General features: G+C 52.4%; 9 protein-coding genes across 9 annotated transcripts; 4 read left to right on the top strand and 5 right to left on the bottom strand.

Moving 5' to 3' along the window:
* Positions 1–179: 179 nt before the first annotated feature.
* CC77DRAFT_1025082 (hypothetical protein) lies at positions 180–1,229 on the top strand. Its single transcript, XM_018525998.1, has one exon. The coding sequence runs from the start codon at positions 233–235 to the stop codon at positions 959–961; it is 729 nt and encodes a 242-aa protein (XP_018380755.1). The 5' UTR covers positions 180–232; the 3' UTR covers positions 962–1,229.
* A 484-nt stretch (positions 1,230–1,713) lies between these two features.
* Positions 1,714–2,922, top strand: CC77DRAFT_1044181 (GroES-like protein; the record flags this gene model as incomplete). The annotated part of the gene is made up of 3 exons (XM_018527342.1): positions 1,714–1,987; positions 2,041–2,158; positions 2,222–2,922. Exons 1-3 carry the CDS (start codon positions 1,718–1,720, stop codon positions 2,920–2,922), a joined length of 1,089 nt encoding a protein of 362 aa, XP_018380754.1. The 5' UTR covers positions 1,714–1,717.
* Positions 2,923–3,027: 105 nt separating this feature from the next.
* CC77DRAFT_463546 (hypothetical protein) lies at positions 3,028–4,253 on the top strand. The gene is made up of 3 exons (XM_018531789.1): positions 3,028–3,345; positions 3,395–4,068; positions 4,127–4,253. The coding sequence occupies exons 1-2, from the start codon at positions 3,132–3,134 to the stop codon at positions 4,066–4,068; spliced, it is 888 nt and encodes a 295-aa protein (XP_018380753.1). The 5' UTR covers positions 3,028–3,131; the 3' UTR covers positions 4,127–4,253.
* A 197-nt stretch (positions 4,254–4,450) lies between these two features.
* Positions 4,451–6,231, bottom strand: CC77DRAFT_1035048 (3-phytase A precursor; the record flags this gene model as incomplete). Its single annotated transcript, XM_018526916.1, has 3 exons — positions 4,451–5,007; positions 5,059–6,099; positions 6,171–6,231. The coding sequence occupies 3 exons, from the start codon at positions 6,229–6,231 to the stop codon at positions 4,451–4,453; spliced, it is 1,659 nt and encodes a 552-aa protein (XP_018380752.1).
* A 2,340-nt stretch (positions 6,232–8,571) lies between these two features.
* CC77DRAFT_463258 (hypothetical protein) lies at positions 8,572–9,923 on the bottom strand. Its single transcript, XM_018531786.1, has 3 exons — positions 9,411–9,923; positions 9,100–9,204; positions 8,572–9,048 (listed from the first exon to the last, which is right to left on the bottom strand). Exons 1-3 carry the CDS (start codon positions 9,737–9,739, stop codon positions 8,955–8,957), a joined length of 528 nt encoding a protein of 175 aa, XP_018380751.1. The 5' UTR covers positions 9,740–9,923; the 3' UTR covers positions 8,572–8,954.
* Positions 9,924–14,290: 4,367 nt separating this feature from the next.
* On the bottom strand, positions 14,291–16,383 carry CC77DRAFT_999619 (amidase signature enzyme; the record flags this gene model as incomplete). The annotated part of the gene is made up of 3 exons (XM_018536568.1): positions 16,025–16,383; positions 15,384–15,976; positions 14,291–15,336 (listed from the first exon to the last, which is right to left on the bottom strand). Exons 1-3 carry the CDS (start codon positions 16,159–16,161, stop codon positions 14,291–14,293), a joined length of 1,776 nt encoding a protein of 591 aa, XP_018380750.1. The 5' UTR covers positions 16,162–16,383.
* A 191-nt stretch (positions 16,384–16,574) lies between these two features.
* Positions 16,575–17,671, bottom strand: CC77DRAFT_1025076 (BAP31 domain-containing protein). Its single transcript, XM_018525997.1, has 3 exons — positions 17,444–17,671; positions 17,158–17,393; positions 16,575–17,110 (listed from the first exon to the last, which is right to left on the bottom strand). The coding sequence occupies exons 1-3, from the start codon at positions 17,462–17,464 to the stop codon at positions 16,759–16,761; spliced, it is 609 nt and encodes a 202-aa protein (XP_018380749.1). The 5' UTR covers positions 17,465–17,671; the 3' UTR covers positions 16,575–16,758.
* A 78-nt stretch (positions 17,672–17,749) lies between these two features.
* CC77DRAFT_463405 (tRNA-dihydrouridine(47) synthase [NAD(P)(+)]) lies at positions 17,750–20,315 on the top strand. Its single transcript, XM_018531788.1, has 3 exons — positions 17,750–18,058; positions 18,106–20,019; positions 20,087–20,315. The coding sequence occupies exons 1-3, from the start codon at positions 17,844–17,846 to the stop codon at positions 20,172–20,174; spliced, it is 2,217 nt and encodes a 738-aa protein (XP_018380748.1). The 5' UTR covers positions 17,750–17,843; the 3' UTR covers positions 20,175–20,315.
* CC77DRAFT_1025075 (DUF1716-domain-containing protein) lies at positions 20,316–22,402 on the bottom strand. Its single transcript, XM_018525996.1, has one exon. The coding sequence runs from the start codon at positions 22,301–22,303 to the stop codon at positions 20,456–20,458; it is 1,848 nt and encodes a 615-aa protein (XP_018380747.1). The 5' UTR covers positions 22,304–22,402; the 3' UTR covers positions 20,316–20,455.
* Positions 22,403–22,407: the final 5 nt, after the last annotated feature.

Here is a 22,407-nt window from a genome sequence, read left to right as displayed (position 1 = left end):
TACCGCCAAGATTGCATTGGCAAATACCATAGAGAAGTTCGAAGACTTGCTTGAAGACAAGAACACACCAGTCCAGGATCTTCCAAAGCTGAGAGAAGCATTGAAAGTGTGGGATAAGAAGAAGATTGTGCTGACTAGGGTACCGGGTCTAAGATACGTCCAGGGTGCGGAAGAAGGAGAACCGACTGATGAGGAGAAGGAAGAAGCGCGGTTACTGATGGTATGGCTGAAGATGGTTATTGAGAAAGAGATGACACAAGAAGAGCTGGAGTCATCTCGAACAAATCCGCCAGTAGACACTTCACTTTCAACGTCGTCGCAAACCCCTGCCACCAGCCAGCTTCAATATCCTGTACCGCAAGAGCCTTCAGGTGTACGTCAGTTCGAGTTCGAGTGTCCACTGCTAGCAATCGCGCAGACGCTTGCCACGTCGTTGCCGGACTACCAGCATAACATCGCGATGCCTAAACCAGTCCTCAAGCGACCTCGCGCCATCACTTTGACAGGCAGCCAATCCTCCTCGCCATCGCCACTGCCCAAACGGGTTCGCTTATCAGATACCGTGACTATGTCGCCTGAACACCTTTACGTCGCCAACCCTCCACCTTTCCAGCCGCTCTCTCGCACTGCAATAGTACTACCACACGCTACTCACACGCTTGCCGAGCACCACCGCCGGCGACCTGAATTCCATCGTACGACTGAAGTATATGTACCTGGCGTTTGGGCGTCGGGGGCTTTCAGTGAGAAGGTCGATACGAGCTTTCGCAGCATGACGCGCCAAGAGATGGAGAAGCGATACAAGCAGGAGTCAGACGAACAGGAGCAAGAGCAGGAGCTGGCGATCAAACTAAAGGATACTAGTAGAGGCTGGGTAGCGCTTTGGTGGGCGAAGAAGATGGCGCCAAACTTGGATCTGGAGAAATTGGAGATGGAGATGGAAATGGAGATGAAGACGTGAAGTGAAGAGATGGAAGTGGGGCAACGTGGTGTTTACTTTTGACGTGCGAGAACTTGCGAAGCACGAAGGATGGGTACTTGCTACGAAAGTATTGGTTTGATGCGTTGCATCGTGGCAGTGTCGCAATTGAAGACTGCATAGCATGAAATAAGCGTTCTGCCCAGTCGTTCGAATGTATGTGTGTGAGTGAGAATGAATAGGATCGACACCGTGTCTGGTCCTTTTACGGATTTCAAGTTCTTAACGTTTTGGTAAACTTAGACGTTTGATGGAGCATAGATTCTTGCATCCTTTTGCAATGGAAGTTTCTAGGTAGAAATCGGAAGCGCCATGACGTTGCAGCGTTCGGTGCACTCCGTCCGAAATGTCAAGCTAACTAACCATCCGAGACTCCGCTTCCGCACGCTAGTGGGCCTTGCCGTCGACTACTCCGTGGGAAGGCACGTAGGCATTACACCATTGAAGGAGAAATGCTACACTTAGGCCCCATATAGCTAGGTACGGTCGAGTGTCGCATGTTTTCTTCGAGTTAGAGTGTGGTCAGAGACCACCTGCATTTGTAACATTCAGCCGCAGAAACGACGGAGTCGGCAAATGTCAATTGCGACGTCGTGCACACCTTGTATGATAAAAGGATGGAATTATTACCTAGAAAACGGACCAGTACGGTTCCTCGCTGCGTTCGAAATCCGTACTTAGATACGTTAGACGTCTTCCAAATCTCACCGAACTCAGATTCAAACCGTCATCATCACAATGAAGAATCTCGTCAACTGCCCTGGCTCAGGAGTCAAGGTCAAGATTGAGTCTGATACCCCCATCCCCGAACCCAGCGCCAAGCAAGTCCTCATCAAGGTCGTCGTCTCCGGCTCCAACCCCAAGGACTGGAAAGTACCAGAATTCGCCGCTAGCTACGATGGCCCTGACGACGACTCAATAATGGCAAGGGGCAAGAGGGGTGTAAACCAGGGCGACGATATTGCGGGCATAGTGGAAAAGGTTGGCAAGGATGTTGTTGAGTTCAAGGTACATAGTCCAGAAACTGTGACAGAGAGAAGAGATGCTAATGCAAGGAGCAGAAGGGAGACCGCGTCGCAGCTTTCCATGAAATGGGCGGGCCTGGAGGTTCATACGCAGAGTATGCACTTGCGTGGGATTGGACTACTTTCCATATCCCTGCCGAAAAGTCTTTTGAAGGTATACTCGTCCCTTTCACCTTGGAGCCCTGCGTTGCAGATGATTAACTTTGTGTCTTAACAGAAGCTGCAACGATACCACTCGCGAGCCTTACCGCCGCCGTAGCTGTGTTCCGCAACCTCAAACTCCCCACTCCCTGGAATCCCGCAACTACTTCGACACCTTTTGTGGTTTACGGCGCCAGTTCGGCCGTCGGCTCCTTTGCTATCAAGCTTGCACGCAACAGCAACGTTCACCCCATCATCGCGATTGCAGGAAAGGGCTCGCACTACGTCGAAACGCTTCTCGATAGCAGCAAGGGCGATATTGTCATTGACTACCGCATTGGTGCTGACGAAATGATAAGCAAGATTCGCGCACACCTCAAGGCAGGCAACTACGGTGAATTGCGACACGGGCTTGACCCTGGCATCGGGCTTCCCAGTCAGAAGGTGTTGACAGAGGTCGTCGCATCTGATGGATCAATCGATCTTGTTCTGCCGAGTGACTGGGACGTTGGGTCTTCGCAGACCAAGACAAAAACATCGGTCGGCACTGTTCATAACCAGGACAATGGCGCTCATGGTGCTGATGCGAGTGATCTGGGTTTGGTAACTTGTCGCTGGTTCACGAGAGCGTTGCAGGCGGGAACGTTCGACGGACATCCGTTCGAAGTAAGGCCTGGGGGGCTGGAAGGCGTGGAGCAGGCCCTGAAAGATCTAAAGGATGGGAAACAAAGTGCTGTTAAATATGTTTTCCGGATTGCGGATACACCTGGTCTCTAGGATCCGACAGCTTGGGTACCTAGGTAACCACCCTAACAATCGACGGTTATTTCATGGTTTTCTTTTCCGGGCAGATACTACTTTCGCACCTTATACAACAACGCGTTTTCATGGTTAACGTTTTGAAGCCATGTGCGGGTGGTAGGACCAATAAGCGGATTTCCCCGGAAACGCGATGGGTCTGACCAATGGGTTCGACCGGGGAGTAAATGAAGATCCTCTTTTCACAGAGGTCACATCCATGCTTGCCACCGCCACGTTTTTGTTTCTTCACCCGTTGTAACAGCACATATAGAGGTTCAAAGTACTTTCTTCTTTCTAGATTCCGCATCAAAACCTTAATCGCCAAAATTCACCGGACCTGTCTCCGATTCAATACGCCGATTAAACATCAAGTAAACCCCTTACCCGAACTGGAAAAAGGTATGGTGCAGTAGCTCTAATCCTAGCCAGAATCTAACTTGGTCACAAGAAGAAGAGCTGGATTCTGATGATGAACATAATCAATCGGTCAGAATCGCCGAGGAAAGGAATAGAGCTGCGCATTATAGGCGAAGAGCAGAAGCACTTCGCGAAAGGCTACGAAGGGGCGAGGAGATACCACTTGACGATATCACTGGCCCATACGTAATGTTCTCATCCGATTACCTCAGATTCTACGTCGAGGACATGCTCCCCAGACATTCCTTCGGTGCATTCGATAATTGGGATGTTGGAACCATCGAGATCCGCCCAGGAGCCCTGAGGCCCTTCGATGGAAATCGCAGCAATGCCCTTGGAATACAGTGTTACCTTATGGATCAGCCAAATGAAGGGCTTTGGATAAAATTGGACGAAATTCCAGATTTTGCGGACACACATGCTTTCCATGTCGACACTATTGGAGGAGATGGTGAATTAAATCACGCCTACATTACATTTCTGGGGGAGGGTGTCATTGAGTTGCGCCTCGAAGGTCGAGCGCTAGATGCCGAGCATGTATATACAGCTGATCGGTCACAATGGGGACGGCCGAAGGCACCTCAGGAGGTGCGCTACATTGGGGTGCAAGACGAAGACGAAGTGATTCCGGAAAACGTATACGATTCAGAGGAATGGGACATGGACGCAGAGGATGGCTCAGAGGATGGCTCAGAGGATGATTAGGTACGCTCCATTACTATAAGGGGCTTCGGACATGGACGAGGATGCTAAAGAAGGGTAGTGAGCTTCCGGCATTATTCTAAGGGAAGGAGGAATATCCCGTTGCTCTCTGCTCTCAGGTCATAGGTTGTATTGGGCTGATCTAGGCTAGTATGCTAGGAAACCCTACTATATAGTCTCTTGTCACCGCTGTCGTAGCCTGGTAGCGGTTCGTCTACAAGTCCTGCACGACAACACACCTTATCCTAAGCAACTCTTGTGCATCTAGTATCTAGTATTTCGTGACGCAGTATTATCACCTGGCATCAACCATCATTATCTCATTAGATAGCAACAGAAAAAAAAGCAAACGCCGTCATCGCGACGCGTTCCCAAAACCTTTCCATTACCTAACCGGCCGTCCATCCGTAACCTCTCCATATGCAGGAGCCTCATACTCGCCAAAGCAAGCGTAATCATAATCCGCAAGCTCAATCTGCTTCTGCATGACCTTGAGGAAAGTCTCCATGTCGCACCACCCATCATCTCTATCACCACATTCCTTGTGACTCCGCCCCAGCGGAATAGTCCTCTGGTTAAGTATGAAATGAACGTAGCTAGTCGGCGGTCCGTCGAGGTAAATCTTCTCGTCCGACCGATTGGGGTTGACAGGCGCAGGCGCTTTGATGACTTCGATATCAAGACGGCCAGCAAAGGGCTGGAGGTGCGAGAGGATGAACTCGCGTGGCGTTTTGATATGGGTTGTTGGGAGCACTTCGGCAAACTGCGTGATGCCGAACGCGACGAGGATACTTATAATGCCAGCGTCATGGCTAAAGTCCAGATTGAGGTTTTGGTCTATAGGAAAGGTGACGGTGTTGTTATCAAGGGTGATGTTGATCTGAGCGGAAGGGGAAGTGATGACGTGGTGTTGCATGCGAGCGAGGACTTCTTCAACGTAGCCTGGCTGTTGTTAGCAAGGCGAGAAATACAATGGAGGCTATCAAGACATACCGACGCCAATAGCTCGGCCAACAGAAGAGCCGAACCCTGTACCGGCCTGGAATGAAAGGTCCAGAGCATACTCGTAGCCCTCCCACTCTTCGTACGTAAAGAGACTGCACCAGTGGGAGAAACCGAGCGAGACGGTTTCATACGAACATAGAGCTTGAGCGTTGTATGTATCACTGATTGTCCAGTCAAGATCACCAGTAAGGTTGCTCCTAAACCTTTGATGAGCGTCGTGAAGATATACGCCAATCCACTCCATAAGACCCTCCCGAGCCATAGGCCAGCTTGAATGATTACATTGCTTGTACCCAGCAAGCGTGTTGTTGAAACCAGGCGCCTCAATGGCCAACTCAAGCGTCGCATTTTGCGACCAACCTAAACCAAAGAAGCCCGCAAGGAAGTACTCTGCCGACTCTGTCATGCGTCGTTGCGTTGTACTCCGAACAACGACCTTGCTTCCATTGTTGGGATACAGGTGACCGTATTGGTAATAGTGCAGGGTACCAGAAGTAAACAGCTCTTGCTTGCCATTAGGGACTAGGATCTCGGCGCCGAGCAGGAACTTCCAATCGTTGAGAAAAGAGAGTGGTCCATGGCCAGTGAACTTGCCGGCAGCATCTGAAAGCTTCTTTCCTAGAGTCCTCTCTGCCGCTTCACCACTAACCTCGGGGTACCGACTCCCATGGCGATGAACCATGTTCAGCCATGTTACGTTGGTGCCAGGCGGTATGGAGTATTCGTTCACGCCGAAACCTCTGGGATTAGGGAAGTAAGGGCTGATGTTTGCCAGGCTCTGGAAGATGTTCTTGTTGTCCGCATTACCAACAATGGGGATCTGGGTTTCCAGAGGCGTATTGGGTATGTACGACACACCAGCAAAAGGTGCTAGATTTGTCTGTGCAAGGAACGGTGCAGCGCCAGTTTGGGTAGGGCCTTGGAAATGTCCGTCATCTGTTACAAAATAGTCCGGAATCCCAGACGACTTTGTTGTTGGTGTGGCTGTGCTGTGTTCGCCTTGAAGGGGCACCTGGGCTCCAGATTGACCTATTCGCAATCAGTAAGTGTTGCTCGAAGCTAAAACGAAGCAAAGTGGCTGATGAATGAGGCGCGCGTACCAAGATTGGCCGGGCTAAACGAGTTGAGGAGCTGCAGCGAGAGCTCGAGGATGCCGTGCATGGTGGGGTAGCTACGAGCTCCTACTCAGCGACGCGATCTCGATCTAGATGGAAACGGTCAGGAACGATTGGCCTGCTGCAAGACAAGTCACCGCTTCACTACGCGTCGTCTGTCGCTACACGGGAGTCGTCGCGTTCAGTTTTGTTAGGAAAACAGCTTGAGCTTGGGCCAGGCGTTGGAGTTGGCAGTGACGCAATGCCGAGGGCTGTCCAACACGGTATCCTTGACGCTGTCGCCTACATGAGTGTTTCGCGTTCCGCCTCACTCCAATGCTCGATGAGCGAGAGTACATACTCTGGCTAGGTTGGCTATGCTGCATGCTTACCACGCGAACCTGAAACCCCCATGCGAGATTGAAACCACCATGCTCCGAGTAGACAGAGTAATGACGGAGACGTCCACATGCGCAGTACGCCCATTGCGGAGATAAGGTTTGCAACGACTACAAGTAGTTATATCCGTACTCTTTGCTTTGGTGTGATTGCATGGTTCAGGCATCGACGAGACTTGACGTCTTGAACGTGAAGCGGGGATGCTAGATGAGAGTGAAACCCAATATTGACCATGTCAAGGTATTCTCCATGTTCCCCGTACCAGGATTTCCAGGCTACATGACGAATTCATGAAGCGTACGCATACAGGAGCCGGTGTGTACGTGTTCTTTCTTGTTGTAATGTCTAAAAGTTAGTAGAAGATCGGGCAGACGTGAAGAAGTCATGCTGGTGGGGTGGTGAAGATCGTCTCCTATCTCCCGCTCACCGCACTGGTACAGAAGCTGAACAACCGCGCACTGTTACCGTGTACATCCATTAAGCGCGATGGCCTATATTTGGCTTCAGCTCATCCAGGAGCTTGTCAATCGCAATACCCAACACTAACGTCGCTTCCTACAACTCAATCTCGCGGAACCCCTCTCTCTGCTTCCTCCCAAGCGCGGCCAATTTCGCCCCCACGAATCATTACTTTCCGATATCTTTAATCTCCCATTTTGAACCTTCCCTCCACCCAAGTGTCTCCGCTCCAATCAGAGATGTGAGAGAGAGCGGACCAAGAGCCGAGTTCAGCAAAGTTCTGTATACAAGGTGAGAATCCTTATTTCCAGGTCCTCTCCACCTGGCTTCCTCCGGCCGGTAACAAGTCGGCAAAGTTGTGTGCCACACATGGTCAGAACTCGCACGGAAAGGAAAGTGGAGATGGCATGTGGCATGTCTGCGCATATGTACAGGCGCATCATGAACCTGCATTACCGATGCCCCGGGCTGCAAGACTACGAGCAGCTACGAGCCGGTAGTGTTGCTGTACGAAGGGTTAGTGTAGTGAGTGATCTTGGCACACGGTGGACACCGGGGCACATGAGATGTTTGACACGTCGGAACCTCGCAAAGTGCACACTAGGGGCTTTTGCGTGTATACTGTATCGTGTCGCCGAATGCACTAAGGTGGCCACAGTCACCAAGTGCAAAAATAAAATATGACTTGTTCATGAGTCGCTGCAAGTTGATGTGATGAGACAAGGTTGATTGTCGGCACTCGTGCAATCGACAGAGAGGACAAGGAGCGGAGACAAGCACGTCCGAGATCCAAAGGGGCGGGCGTAACGTAGCGGGCGGGCGTCGTGTCAACTGGTTTGCGTGGTTTTCTTAGTGCGACGGCTGTCACGCTTCCTTGTCTTGCGTGCTTTGCTGTTGCGAGCAAGGTACGTACCGAAGAGGGGCATTCTCGGTGCGGGTCCTGACAAAACAGTTTTTCTTGCATCTGCCACACGGCAGCCTTGCGCGTGTTCCGTCGTTGGAGCCTGTTGGACGGGTCATCTGGTCACCGTATCTGGCATGGGCATGCAGGGTCCTGCCTGTTTCAATGCTAGATTGGGCAGACATGCACTGACACACATGCAGTCATGGAGCTGTAATCTGTATCGTGAATTGGCATCATCACGATGGACATGTTGGGCGGCGGGAAACAAGCAAGGACCAAACATGATTGACCAGTTTGTGCTTCGTTCTGTGCTCCTTGTGTGCAGTCGCGAAAACATGCTCATTCGCTCATGCAAGCTATGCTACTTCTAATTTTCTCCGTCAAATAAAACAAAGCCTTACATAGCGCCGAGTATCGACACAAAGGCCCCGATACTTCAGCTATAGGCTGGAAGACATGCAAGTCAAAGCTTCCGTCAAATCTTGCATCTGTACCGAGAAAAAAACGAACGAGGTTGGGTACCGAACAGAATCCTGCCATGGCATAGAATCGAATTGGAAAGAAAAGAAAAACTCCCGTAACACCGTAGTCGCCATGACCCCCGTGAACTAATCGGGTAAAAGTGCAAAAGTTGTTGTAAAAGAACCAATGGTCGAGGGCGCAATGTGCCGTGGTATATTCGCAAAATGGAGCTGCGACAACACTGAGCTGAGCCAAGCCGAGCTCATATGGTTGTCGAAAGGGTGGTAAGACAGAAGCTGTTTGCTGAATCGAAGTGTAATGACGAACGCCGGGTCCCAATCCTGTGCCGCTATGCAGATGCTCATAAACGCGGTTTCAACGTGCGTACGTGTTCGTGTGTTGGAAGGATGCCATGGTGGTCAGTATGTGAGGCAGTAGACCATCATGATTGCGTGGTAGTGAGGGTTCGAGAGACGAGTGGCGTCCATGATGAGTCGGGGCCTGGGTAGAATACCGACTTGGTGTAAGCTCACTGCGCCGGTAGGGATGAGCACGAGCACTGATTGTTATTTGATGATTCTGCCCTTGCCCTTGACTTTGGACGCTTTTCCAGCGCCCGCAGAGGTGAGCTTGCTCGTTTGCATGAGCTCGCCAATATATCTGCCCGGTGTTAGTCACAGGTGTTGCGGAGCAGATGGCTGAGGTACGTACGATTGCAGGAACTTGTTGCCGCCTTCGAGCTTTTCATGCTCGTTCTTGACAACCTCGACGCGATCAACAATCTGCATCAGACTGGCTTGGAGAGCTTTGGCTTGTCTAGCAAAACGGTTAGCTTGATAAGGACTGGGACAATAAGTCAAAACGCGAAACACAAACGACAAAAGAGTAACCAAGAAGCCATGGCGCAACGAGCGACGACGATGACGAAGACGACGACAACAACAACAGCAACAGCGAGGTTGGCCGATGGTCTTCGCAGCGTCGACACGTCGTGCGTGGTGGTGCAGGGTTGAGTCACTTACTCTATCAGAGCTTGCCGAGCATCCTGGCCCATCTTCTCGATTTCTTCGCTACTCCGGCGAGGGCTCATGGTCCGCGCATCGCCGTCATCGTACTCCTCCTCCTCCTCCTTCATCTCGACATTGGGGCTGTCGCGGGGTATTATGATGGTGCCGCTGGATTTCCTGCTCCCTAGACGGGGCCTGGTCTGTAGTGTGGGGTCGTTTTTCATCTCCGTGTCGCTGATGGAAGAGTTGGATGAGGAAGTCGACATGTCGTCGGGGTAGGACTGGCGGCGGTCGTCTTGCGTAGAAGTAGACGGATGGGGGGTGATGAGAATCTGCGGGTTCATTGCACGAGACAGTATAGTGCGGCTCTCAGAGTGTAGGTTTAGGGATGGAGCCAGGTGGGCGAGCGTCGGCAAGAGTATGCCGTAGGTGGGTTCAGGCCAAGATAAAGCCACACGGTTGATGTGGAAGGATGTTAGAGTGGGTGGGCCCCTGTCTGCGCTAAGCCAGATAATGCTTCAGGGTCTCCCGAGACGAGGATCCCTGCCCGTGTAGCGTGGAATGCGTAGAGGAAGGTCGGAACTCTGACGCCTAGCAGAGATGCTCGGGGTGGCGGCGGCAAAGTAGTTCGATAGCGCCCTCGAATGACTCTCGACAACCTTTTCTGTCTTGCTGCTGTCGACTTTTCCCACGCTTGCACTCAAGCTTTGTGGGAGCTTTGTGTTGGAGCTTTGTGTTGATCGGCAAGGGCAGAGCACCCACCAGAGGCGCGGATGATTAGAAGCGGTCAATTAGCGCTGCGATGGCCGAACAACTATTGCCAGGAATTCGCCCAAGGAAACTGGGGCGCGTTGGCGAATGTATTCCGTAAAGTGCAAGGGCAAGCTGGACCGTGTGTATGCCGTGAATCAGACAAGTGCGTGGGTTGTGAAGAGGAGCTGTTGCGATTGCAGCGCCCCGGCGAGGTAGAGGCGTGAGAAGGCTGAAAGCGGTGCATGACGTCGCCAGCAGCTGTGAGACATGGGAGAGCTGATCAATTGCCCCATTCTGCCACGTCCCACCGCACAACGAGCACGGCTCCTCGAGGCGGGCGGCTGACATCACTGAACACTGCCGTGGGTTCCGTCAACCACCAATGGCGTGCCCCCTTCGCCCCCGACGACGTGAGAAGGAAGTCGCTATGATGGTGCCTGCATCATCCAACGGCGTCGCCTTGCGCTCTCTCTCTCTTGCAGTCTCAATCTTCCCCCTCCTGCACCCACACCACTCCTAATATCACAACATACAACACTCTTAATATCCGCCCCCGACCCACCGCCCCTCGCCGTCCAGCACAGCAGGCAATAGCGTACAGGTCAACGCGTTACAGACCGACAGATTGCGGGTCATGCTGTCCATGCGCACATCACCAGCCGCTCATGTTGGGCTTGGTCGCTGATCCCTCTTTGTCTGCATTCCGTTTCGTCGAGCATGCGAGCCAGAAATATATAAGATCGGCTAAGAGGACCCTGCGGCGGCGGCGCTGGCCTGCCACTTTTGCTCCCATGGTATTCGTACATTGCCGTTGCGAACCAATCCACGCCCGTTGGCACCACCAGCATGCACAGCGCCAAACTTGCGGCACACTCAAGACATGTCGTGAGGGCGGCCTCGATGCGCCTCTTTTTCATTTTGCAGGGCTCCAGTCGCTCACTTTCCATCGTGTCAGCACCGGGGACCCTGAGATCTCGTGTGCGCTTGACTCCGCACCGTGCCATGACCAATGACGAAATTCTGGTTTGATCAGCACGTCACCCTGGACACTGCGCAACCGCTCACGGTGCTTCTATTCGACCTTTGCTCTCCGGGCCAAGAGCTTCTTTTCGTGCAAGATGACAGCGGTGGTTTGCTCGTGAATGGATGGAACAATTCCCGTCTCCGCCGCAACACTGTCGCACTTTGTCCAATCCCTAGTTCTCCTGCATTGGACAATGGCGATCTCCAGGATCATGACGTCCAGCGTTCCAACGTGAGAAAACACACTCGTCTGACTGGCGTACCGTTTCCCCATTATCAATAAGTCGTTTCAGCACTCATAGCTCCACCTCGCCGGTACGATCCGCATCTCGCTAGGTTGCAACTTGTGCTCAAGTAACCATTCTGAAGCGTCGAAATAGGTCACCGCTGTTCTGCTTCGTGACGATCGTTCGGGAACACGGCTGCTTAGGGAAAGACAGAGGAACGATTGTCATTTTTCCGCGGGTATTCGAGTAGGACCGGCACCAGCCGGCCTTGCAGCTATACTATCATTGCTTTATTCGGTCCGGCGTCGCGCAGTATGTCCCTACCATGTCTCTATCACGCGTCTACATACCTCGCCAGCGTACCATTGCCATTTCCAGTCGACAACGATCAGCACGGGGTTTCAAGGCGACGCACATGGTCTGCGACATGAGAGCCACCATCGCATGTTCCTACAAGACTATGACAATTAACATCTCAAATGATTCACAAGGGATGTGACTGCATCACGTCGATACTTCGGAACCTTTACTAAGTTGACTTTGACTTGAGTGACTTCTGCCCACGTCACCCGACATGTGCCAGCATACTTTCGACTCCAACGTCGCTTCTCCAACTCTCCAACACTCCAAGTCGACAAGACAGGCTCACCACAGCTCGCTTAACGCACTTGATGAATCAATTTGCATGCTGCTAGCACCCTTCCCGTTGTCTTTGCATCATCGCTGGTCCGGCATTCGTCTGTGAGGTTTCCACTTTTCGTTCTTCGGTGGTTCTCCAGCAGATGGTACCTGAGTCATGAGCTCGCTGGCAAGGGTCCACCTGGTACACGCAACCAATACACCTATATCGGCCCGACACCCCCTTCTCTGATTTCACAACAAGGCGACATCAATCACGACACTGCGATCTTGGGACATTGCCGAACCCAGTAATCAAACGCTGCCGAACCAAGTCAAAACGTGCCGCCGTTGCGCCGACGTGCAAGCAACTGTGGACCTGCGGCCTATATGTCCGGTAGGGCTGCATTCGGAGACAGTGCGGCGTTTTGTGTTGCAGAGTCCCGCTGCTGGGATGTGATGATGTAAGTCAGCAAAATCGCATGGCATCGTATCACGAGGCTTGAAGAGTTGGAAGTAAGGCACCGACAGAATCGCCGGCAACGGCAATACCGACAACCACGCGTCCCTATAACGTACGATATATAGCCAATGACATGGTCTGCGGCATATTGAGAGATGAAACAATAGTTTCCACTGAACAGAAATAACTCGTTGCTTCTGTGTAGCAAACAAGTATGGTCTGCATCGGAGACATTCGCAACCTGCCGGTCTACAGGACAGGAGACATCTACCGCCAAGACTGGCATATTGCGAACTAACATCGATCCTAAGATACATACACGTGTCCAGCGATACAATCTCCACGATATGTTACCGGATGCTCAAGCTCAGACATGTGTATCCCATCGGCAGCATTGTCGCTATCGATTGACATCCACCTAACCCCAACCCATCTCCGGATGTGGCACTTCCACCATAAATGATAGACAACACAACCTGGCTTAGTGAGACCATTCTGTTGGGGATTCCCCGGATCATCTTATGGCCATAACCATCTCTGGCATATATCTTTGTCCATCATCGTTAGCTGCTTCCGTGGCCGAACGTGTCAGACCTGTATCGGAACATCGGGGACTAACAAGGCAACTCAGGCGCTGACGCGCAGGCTCCTGATACAAAGTGTAGCAGAATTTTTCCTTATCGATCAGCACTGATCAACAATCTTCATTAGCACGCTATAAAGCAGAGACTGGCGGTCGGCATTCTTCATCGCGATGTCATCTTGATGTCGAATGCGCTTGTGCTTTCCATTATGGAGGCATCTATCTCACTTGATCGTGATCTGAAAGCTTATTGTCATCATCGTGGCATGTAGCGCGATTTAACGGTCATACAGCAGAGAGTAACACTCACCTCTGCCACATCCCATCTGCAGGTCCCCAACTCAACTGAAACGCTTTTTTTCTTCCAGTGAAGCATTCCCAGCCAGGAAAATTTGCTTGCGGGATGCCCATCGGCTCAACTTACTGTTTGACCATCGTCACTTATCGTTAATCGAACATGGTAGAAGCGTCAGTACGGTAAACGTAAACATGACTGCCATTATATGTCCGTCCCTCGTAGTTCTTCCCAACTCTTATGTGGTGAAACAAAAAGACCATGGAGCTGCTGCTGGTAAGGGGGCTTTTTGTGCCCGCACCGGTGCTCGCTTCTCCGCATGTAGGCGAGCATAGCAGTAGGACAGTCGGTTGCTGCACTGCAAGTACAACGGTCTCCGCGCATAGCTGGTTCTTCGCAGGATGGGCAGCTTTCCGCAGGCCGACCTTCAAGTACATCGTCAGCCCCTTGCTCTCGAAACCTCCGTAATAGCTGGCTGCGTAACGTTCACAAATAGAAACCTGTGGAGGCTGATATTTGTTGGCTTGTTGATGGGTTGGAATGGGTTCCTTGTAAATCCCGTCTACTTGGGTCCGTCGGAATTGATCAGTGTGCTTACACATCTACGTTTCGGTCTCTCTCTCTCTTGAGTATGTTTGGTTAGTTCTTGCAGTGAGGATACCCTTCCACATGTGAAGGATATGAATTGCCCAGTTTTGTTTTTGCTGACATTGAGGTTCGGAGATGGGTATCCAGTGTGCTTTGTAGTTCACATTTTCTTCTCTGTGCTTTGCCTATTCACCATGTATACGGTCATACATGGCCATGTGTCAAGATGACAGAATTGGAATCATGACATAGCAGAGACCAACACAACGCAGCAGAGAAAGAAACACAAAACAGCAAGCGTTCACATGGTAGCTTAGTCACGGCCCCCCGTAGTATCCGCATCACCTACCTCTTCAGAACATCCACCCACCCGCGCGGCATAACCCTCCCACCCTCCCACCCCTCCTGCACATACCTCTCCCCGTCAAACCCAAACTCAACCAACAAATCCTCACTCCCCCACTCCCCATTGCCACTCAGCCCCACCGGAATCTTCCCCTCGCCCTTGACACCCTCCACATACCCCACCGGAAACTGTATACACGGGATACCCGTAAAATTCGCCAACCAAACATACTCCATATTCCTAATCTGCATGTTGCCATTGGTAACGCCATGAGACAGCTCCGCGGGATCAATGGGCCAGCCTGCATTGGGTGTCGTGGGCGTGACGACAATGAGACCGGGGTGCTGTTTGAAGAGGGAAGCGAGGTGTTCCATGAGCACGTTGCGCAGGCGCTGGGCGAGCAAAAAGTCTGTGGCGGGACTCTGACGCGCAACGCTCATTAGGATGCGGTTGGGTGGTGTGAGGTCGTAGATGGAAGTCTTGTGGCCGGCGGCGCCTTCGGCCATGATGGTCATTGCGTGGGCGAGTTGGCCTTCTGTGAGGAGTGGGATGCTGATATCGATGGTTTGGTAGCCTAGTTCTGATTCAAAGTACCGTAAGGCTGAGTGGAAGGCTTCTTGTACAGAAGGGTCGGCGCGGTCGATCCACGCTTTGTATACACCTAGCACTTTGTTTCGGGGCCCTGTGTGCTTTCTGGGTGGGCTGAACAGCGACGAGGGGTATGTTGATGGGTCGGGCTGGGCGAGTACCCGGTATGCGATTTCCAGATCCGACATGTTGCTTGCGAGGGGCCCTCGAACGGTGACGGATTTCCCAGCATCTGGCATGGGGGCGACCGAGACGCGGGAGTGGGATGGCTTCAGGCCGTACAAACCACAGTAGTTGCTGGGGATTCTGACTGAACCACCGCCATCAGAGCCAATGGCAAAAGGTATGAGGCCGTGTCCTACGGCAGATGCAGCGCCGCCTGAGGAGCCGCCCGGGTAGTATGAGCTGTTGTATGGATTGATTGGTGTACCCCAGTTTGGGTTGTTGTTTGTGGTATCTTTCATAGTTAGCTTTGTACCAAGGGCCGTAGACACTTGTGCTCACCCATGCCCAGTTCGTGCATGGTCAGCGTTCCGACCAGGATAGCACCTTCTTTCTCTACCATCTTTGCGCACCAGCTCGTGTCCTTGTTCCCGCCGTTGCTGTAGTCGTGGGTGGTGCCAATGTAGTGCTTGTACCCCTTGACCTTGAGATCGTCCTTGACACCAAAGGGAACGCCGTCTAGTATGCCCAATGGCTTTCCTTGCTTGTATCGTTGCGTGGAGGCTTCGGCGGCTTGCCTGACCATGTCCACCTTGCTGTCCATGAAGGCTGTCGAGTAAGGCGAACGCTGTGCGACATCTCTGCGAATGAGAGGAAGAAGGTGCTCAATAACATCGGTGGGCGTAAGTGCGCCGCTCGAGTATGCGTCGTGGAAGTCTTTGATGGAGTGGAATCGGCTCGACGAGGCGTGGTTGAACGATTCGCGCAAGCTGGATTTATCTGTATAGCTGGTAGGAGCTTCGTTCGCCTCGGCCACCGGTATCACGGTGGGATCGTAGCGCGGGTCGATTCCGTCGAGCTGTCTGCATTCTCGCAAAGAGCTGAAGCCGGCATTGCTCCACAGGATGCCAGGGACCACCGGTACAGTCGCAACGCTGAGTCGATTAGCTTTGTGTTGAATCGAAGAGGCTCGAATGGCTCACAGGTTGGAAAGATAGTGCAGTAAAGCTCCCTTGACTACAGGATTCTTTCCTGGAGGCGGTGCCTTGTATGGCGCGTCGTGAGGTTTGGGGGTGGGATAGTTGAAGAAGCGCGGGGACGTCTGATTGCTTCCCGACATCTTGGCTATGGCTTCACAGGACCAATGGCAAGGAGAGCTGGAAGGATGTGCAATTGGCTTGCTGGTTAGATTGGGCAGCACTTGTATACTTCTTCGCTGTCTTTATTCTGGCATTTGGTATGCCTCGGGATAGATAGCTGAAGCATTGCGCTAGCTTTCACATGTGCTAGTCGCCGTGTTTCGTCATTGCGGGAGTCCCGGTCGCAAGCTCCAAGACATCCGTCGGCCCCGTCGCACACGACCAGAAAGGAAGCTTTCCGAACAAGGCCAGAAAAGAAGCTTGCCGACAAGACCAGAAAAGAAGCTTTCAGAACAAGACCTGAAACAGAAGACTACATGTATTCAAAATATGTTTGCTATTCATTGCTGCTACAGAGCCAAATGCGGAAGCTTCGTGACAGCTTCAACTCTCCTTCCTCCTAATCCCTCTTACACCCTAAGAACAAAGACGATATAATCGTGTGCACGGCTGGTGTCCACCGGCACAGGGCCCTTGAAGCTTCAAATTTGAAGGTATAATCGTAGTTAAAACCTCTCCTGGACTTTGGGAAGCCAGCGCCGGCTGCATCCGTGTCCATTCGAAGCTACCGTGTGCATCTACTGCTTGCCAGAGACCTGGTCGCCCATGCGGTTGTATTCCTTCTGCATGTTCTCGACCTGCTTCTTCAGGTTCGCCATGTCGCGGTCCTTGGCTTCAAGCTCCTTCTTGAGAGCTCCAACCTCGCCGGCACCGCCAACATCCTTCAGGGAAGAGCCCTTCTTGGTGGCGGGGTCGCCCTTCAGGGTCTTGACCTCCTCCTCGAGACGGAGAACATCGAGGATCATGACGTAGGTGCGGTTGAGGATGAGCGACAGGAAGAGGGTGAAGCCGCAAAGGTACATGTTGCGCTGCGAGTAGAACTTGCGAGCCTGGACCTCCATGCGCTCAATGCCTCCAGCAGCGACGTTTCTTAGGGAGTCAGCATTACATCCTGTACGTGGGGTATATCGACTTACCCTCCGCGGCCATTGTCGTCTGAGCCAGAAAGCTCAATCTGCACGCGGTATACGCGGTTGACGCTGTCAATGAACAGAATCAGGATGAAGATGAAGGTAATCTTCATGCCATATTGCAGCTTTGCTATTATGGGGCTCTCCGAGATGAAGGTGAAGAGCTTGCGGCGCCATGTGAAGGGAAGAGGGACGATGAGGGCGCAGAAGATGAGCATCTCCGTCACCAGGAGCATGAAGACCTGATTGAGTTAGCACTCGAGCAGTGGCTATGGGAGACGTTGAAGCTTACCAGGCTGTAGTAGAGCGTCATGTTGGCTACGTGGTATTATTGTGTTTGTGTGGGCGGGGTTCAGCTGGACCAACAATGGATCTGGGAGAGCTGGTGTGCGAATACGTGCAACAGCCAGCAGGGAGACGAGAGTGGTGCGGAGGATCTGAGGGGATTGCAGGAGTGTTGATGTGAAAGTGGGAACGGAAACGCGATGTGATGTAGGGGAGCCGCCAGCCGCCAGTGCCTAGCTGTGACGTATGATCGCAGCTTTCCCAACTTGCTCACTAGCGCATGGGCCGCCGGTCTAGCCTCTTCTAGCCGCATTCGCCCTCACAATTTGAGCGAGTGCTTTTCTCTTTTGAGCAGCAACGCCAACAACACACGCGTACTGCAAGCCTGGTCTTGAAGCTTGCATAAAATGACGACAGGTGAAGAGACCTGGAAGGTTGCGCCCGCCCATCCCGCCCCGGACGGTGCCGCCACTAACGGCGTGAATGCTGGCAACGGTACCGTGAATGTGGATTCCGAACCACCTGCGAGCCCAAAGAAGAGGAACAGGACCAATAGCCAAGACATTGACGATGCTGACACTTCTGTCAAGCGAGTCAAGGGTGTTGCGCCCATCAAGGCAGAGTACACTACACCACCAACCTGAACCACTCACGTGCTAAGAACACCAGGTTTCTGATACGCCTGGACAACAACAAGGCCGATACAAAGGACAAAGTCATCGACGACGATGCAGCCGAGGGCGCCGATGCAGAGCACAAATCTCAAGGCCTGCCCAAGACGGATGCCCGCGATGGCCCCAGAAACGGCAAGAACAGCAAGAAAGACAAAAAGCAAAAAGGCCAAAACACCAGTCGCACATTCGGCAGCTCACGCGACAAGTTACCACTCTGCGGTACTCGTGCAGTGTACAACGAATTCTCGCCAAAGGAGTGTCCATTTGGCGAAAAGTGCAAATTTGAACATGACATCCGCAAGTACCTAAAGGAAGGCCGACGGGAAGACCTCACCACTTTCGATGGTCAATGTCCGGTCTATGCCGTCAAAGGGTTCTGTCACTTCGGCTGGAAGTGTCGATTCGTCGGCAGCCATTCCGAGGAGCGCACTACAGAAGATGGCAGGCAGGAGTTGGTTCTAAAGGAAGATCCCGAGCGCAAAGCCAAGTTCTCTAGCTTCGACGAGGAAGCAGAGGCTGAGGTGGTCAACATTGTGCCAAAGGATGTCAAGATTGGCTTGTCAAGACGGAAAATTGGCACTCCGAGGGCTGACCAGTACATTGAATGGATCGAGAAGAACCACCGCAACGAGAGGGAGATGTTCGATGCAGCTCAGATGAATATGGAGATTCTCAAGGAAGAAAAAGAGGCACGTAGGGCAGAGTACGTCGAAGCACCCTTCAGACCGTCGGAGAAGCGCAGGCTCTACTATGGACCCGAGACGCCTATGCTCGCCCCTCTCACCACCCAGGGCAACATGCCGTACCGTCGACTCTGCGTGGACTTTGGCTGCCAAGTGACTTGGAGCGAGATGGCCATGGGTATGCCACTCATCCAAGGTGACAAGGGCGAATGGCCACTTCTCAAGGCCCATGAATCCGAGATAACTCCTCCGAAATTCCTGGGCAAGAACACTGTGGTCCAGGGCTACGACAACTCCACTGATATGAAGTTTGGTGCACAGATTGCTGCGAACAAGCCATGGCTAGCTACCAAGACGGTCGAGGTATTGACCGAATACTGCCCCAAGTTGCGCGCCATCGATCTCAACTGCGGATGTCCCATCAACCTCGTTTGTGAGAAGGGAAGCGGTTCCGCTCTCCTTGACAGCGAAGCAAAGCTAGAGCACATCCTCCGCGGCATGACCTATGTCTCTAAGGAAGTCCCCATCACAGTCAAGATCCGCATGGGCACTAAGGACAACCACCCCACCGCCCAAAAGCTCATCAAGCGCCTCGTCCTCGGCGGCCACGAGGCCGTAGAATCCGGAAAGGGTACCTCAGGCATCGCAGCCATTACGCTGCACGGCCGAAGCAAGCAACAGCGTTACTCGCGCAGCGCGGATTGGTCCTACATTGCCGAATGCTCCGCCCTCATCAACCGCCTGCGCAAAGAACAGGCCGACCGGACAGACACCGTCGCTGAAGCTGATCCCCGTGACCTCGCCAATGGCGGCCACGTCTACTTTGTCGGCAACGGCGACTGCTACTCCCACGAGGACTACTACAACCATCTCGACAACGCCGGCGTCGACACCGTCATGGTGGGCCGCGGCGCGCTCATCAAACCCTGGCTCTTTGAGGAAATTGAAAAGGGCCAGTACCTTGACAAGTCTGCCTCGGAACGCCTGTCTTATATTGAAAAGTTTACCAAGTACGGTCTGCAGACTTGGGGTTCCGACGAGATGGGTATTGGTACGACGCGCCGTTTCTTGCTCGAGTGGCTTAGCTTCGCGCATCGCTATGTGCCTGTGGGCTTGCTGGAACATTTACCTCCTAATATCCAGGATCGCCCGCCGAGGTTTAGGGGAAGAAACGATTTAGAGACTTTGATGGCTAGTGAGCATTACAAGGATTGGATTAAGCTCAGGTATGTTTGGCTTTTCTTTTGTTGTTGTTACTTTGTGTTGAAATGGTTTGGCTAACGTGGGATGTAGTGAGATGTTCTTGGGTCCTGCGCATCCCAACTTCAAATTTGAGCCTAAGCACAAGTCGAATGCGTATGAGATTGAAGCCGAGGGCTAGAGAAGGGGAAGGAATTAAGATGGTGCGTTCTGTTGGAGATGCCTGAATACGTGGGCGTGGGCATTGCATGATGAGATGAAAAGCATGGTGGGGTTGATACATTTATATACTACTTCAATGGTGTCTTCGAGCATCTGCATATAGGCGAGTACTGTTATTCCCAAAGGGGGAGGGTAAAAAAAAGTCATATATCAATACCAGCATACATCTTTCATACATGTTCGCTTGCACCACCTATCAATACAGAAATCCGTTGCGTATAAGCCCCATGTATACGTTATTTACAAGAACCCCACCAGCGTCTCCAACATGTCCCTCTCAGCCGGTTCAACAGCCAAAACGCCATCAAGCTGCGCCTGCAACGTCCTCTTGACATCCCCCAGCCCTTCATCCCGCTCCCCCAACGCCTTCTCAATCGCCACTTTTGCGCCGCCATCCTCCGCCACCAACCAAGCCAGCACGGCATCGATCCTCTCCAGACAATACAAGCCCTCGCTCAGCCGCTCAGGAATATTCTCCAGCTCGAAGCTCTCCAGGTCCTCTTTGCTACGTGGCCTGAGTGCTTTTCGCTTCTCGGCTAACCGTTGGTCAAAGGCGGAGAGACGGGTGACGTAGTCTCTGCGTAGGGAGACTAGTTTTGTAATCTTTTCGTAGTCCTTTTCGAGGAATTTGGCGAGTAGGCGGAAACGGGTGTCTGAGTTACCGGGTAGAGAGCGCAGGAGGGAGGCGAAGATACCGAGGATGTGTTCGGTTTGTTGGGGATCGTTGTGAGATTTTTTCGTCTTGTTTGTTTTGGAGAATGTGCTGAAGAGGGGTTTGAGACCGCGCGAATCGATGAGTTTGGTGCAGACGGCTGTTGCGCTGTTGAGTGTGGTTTTTCGTTGTACTGGTTCCTTGCCTTTTGAAGTGCCGTTTGTTTGTGGTGCAGTGCTTTCTTCTGCGTAGCCGCAGGCGTGGTCTAATACCTTCAGGGCACGGCTCTTGCTCGTCTTGCCGTCTCGGACAAAGAGGAGACAGAGTTCCACACCTTCTGCTTCTAGAAATTTTGCTTTTCCTAGGGGCTCCTCTGTCACGGAGGACAGGCAGTTGAACAGGTTTTCCATGTATTCCTCCTCATTGCTATCCTTTTCTGGGTCGTCTCTTCGGTACGGCGCGAGGTTTGTGAGGAACATTTCGACGCCGTTTGCGTCGGCGACGTGGTTTCGGTTCGGTCGCGAGGATTGGGTGAGAATGGAGAGGATCTCGGAGGCGTATTGTTTGTTCTGGGTGGTTGGTTTCTCGGGCTTTTGTATCCTGACTAGTAGCCATTTTAATAGAGCAGTTTCCCGCCCTATTATATCGGTGTATGTGGGCTGTGACAGTAGGTTCTCAATGACGCTGAGGGAGTTGTAGACGCCTGATGCGTCGGCTTCGTCGCTTTCGTCGAAGCGGGAGAAGTTGGATATGAGGAGACTGAGCAAATCGGCGTCCATGAACGCGGTGACGAGCGCATCCCATTGTTCTTGCTCTCCTCCAACATCTTCGTCTGTGAGCTCGGATATCATCTCAATCGCTGCGATTGCAATGTCAGTGTTCTCATGCGCCAATAGTTCCACCAACTTGGACGCCGCGGTGCTTTTCGCAAACTCCTCGTATAGCTCCGGATGCTCTGATAGTATGCTGAGCGCCTTTATGCCTTCGTCCAGGTCGCCTTCCGACTCCATGAACTTTGTTGGGTCGTCTTCGTACTTTGCGCGCAGCGATGCGTTCTTGTTGACCTTCTTCTCAAAGTTGAGCGCCAACTTGCGCACCCACGGCACGTCGTACTTTTCCTCTCGTATAGCATCGTCGCCGTCTTGCGCATCAATGTATTCCATAGCATCCCGCGCATTCTCATCCAGGCCATCACCAAAGAACCGTCCTTCGTCATCGTCGCCAGGCCCTTCTTCAAAATCGGGTGGTAATGAGGGCCCAGCCTCGTCTTCATCATCTTCATCGGCTACCGAGGCCTGCACTGCACCTTTGGCGTCGCCATTTACGTCGAGTTTTGCGGATTTGTAGGATTGCGTCGGGTCGGCTTCGTTTGGGTTCTCGAACTTGCGCTTTGCGGAGCCGTTTGCGCTTTTGAAGAGGTCATCAATGCTCGTCATGATGCGCAATGCAAAGCGAAGAGGACTAAAAGAAAATCGGATACAGCGAAGCGGAGTTGGTGGAGTCGTCGCGTCTTCTCACGAAACCGATGGACAGTGAGGAA

This window comes from Alternaria alternata (assembly GCF_001642055.1).
Source record: "Alternaria alternata strain SRC1lrK2f unplaced genomic scaffold CC77scaffold_26, whole genome shotgun sequence".
Lineage (NCBI taxonomy): Eukaryota > Fungi > Ascomycota > Dothideomycetes > Pleosporales > Pleosporaceae > Alternaria > Alternaria alternata.
Note: the sequence above shows the minus strand (reverse complement) of the source record. Positions and strands in the feature narration are given on the sequence as shown.

Excerpts from the sequence above, each read along its gene's own strand:
- CC77DRAFT_463258 (XM_018531786.1), bottom strand. The coding sequence starts at position 9,739 with ATGAACCCGCAGATTCTCATCACCCCCCATCCGTCTACTTCTACGCAA. Across the intron at positions 9,205-9,410 it reads GCTCGGCAAGCTCTGATAGA|ACAAGCCAAAGCTCTCCAAG; the intron begins GTAAGTGACTCA and ends CCGTTTTGCTAG. Across the intron at positions 9,049-9,099 it reads GGCAACAAGTTCCTGCAATC|ATATATTGGCGAGCTCATGC; the intron begins GTACGTACCTCA and ends AACACCGGGCAG.
- CC77DRAFT_463546 (XM_018531789.1), top strand. The coding sequence starts at position 3,132 with ATGAAGATCCTCTTTTCACAGAGGTCACATCCATGCTTGCCACCGCCA. Across the intron at positions 3,346-3,394 it reads CTTACCCGAACTGGAAAAAG|AAGAAGAGCTGGATTCTGAT; the intron begins GTATGGTGCAGT and ends CTTGGTCACAAG.
- CC77DRAFT_1025075 (XM_018525996.1), bottom strand. The coding sequence starts at position 22,303 with ATGACGAGCATTGATGACCTCTTCAAAAGCGCAAACGGCTCCGCAAAG.
- CC77DRAFT_1025076 (XM_018525997.1), bottom strand. The coding sequence starts at position 17,464 with ATGACGCTCTACTACAGCCTG. Across the intron at positions 17,394-17,443 it reads TGACGCTCTACTACAGCCTG|GTCTTCATGCTCCTGGTGAC; the intron begins GTAAGCTTCAAC and ends TAACTCAATCAG. Across the intron at positions 17,111-17,157 it reads GACGACAATGGCCGCGGAGG|AAACGTCGCTGCTGGAGGCA; the intron begins GTAAGTCGATAT and ends TGACTCCCTAAG.
- CC77DRAFT_1025082 (XM_018525998.1), top strand. The coding sequence starts at position 233 with ATGGTTATTGAGAAAGAGATGACACAAGAAGAGCTGGAGTCATCTCGA.
- CC77DRAFT_463405 (XM_018531788.1), top strand. The coding sequence starts at position 17,844 with ATGACGACAGGTGAAGAGACCTGGAAGGTTGCGCCCGCCCATCCCGCC. Across the intron at positions 18,059-18,105 it reads GTTGCGCCCATCAAGGCAGA|GTTTCTGATACGCCTGGACA; the intron begins GTACACTACACC and ends TAAGAACACCAG. Across the intron at positions 20,020-20,086 it reads AAGGATTGGATTAAGCTCAG|TGAGATGTTCTTGGGTCCTG; the intron begins GTATGTTTGGCT and ends CGTGGGATGTAG.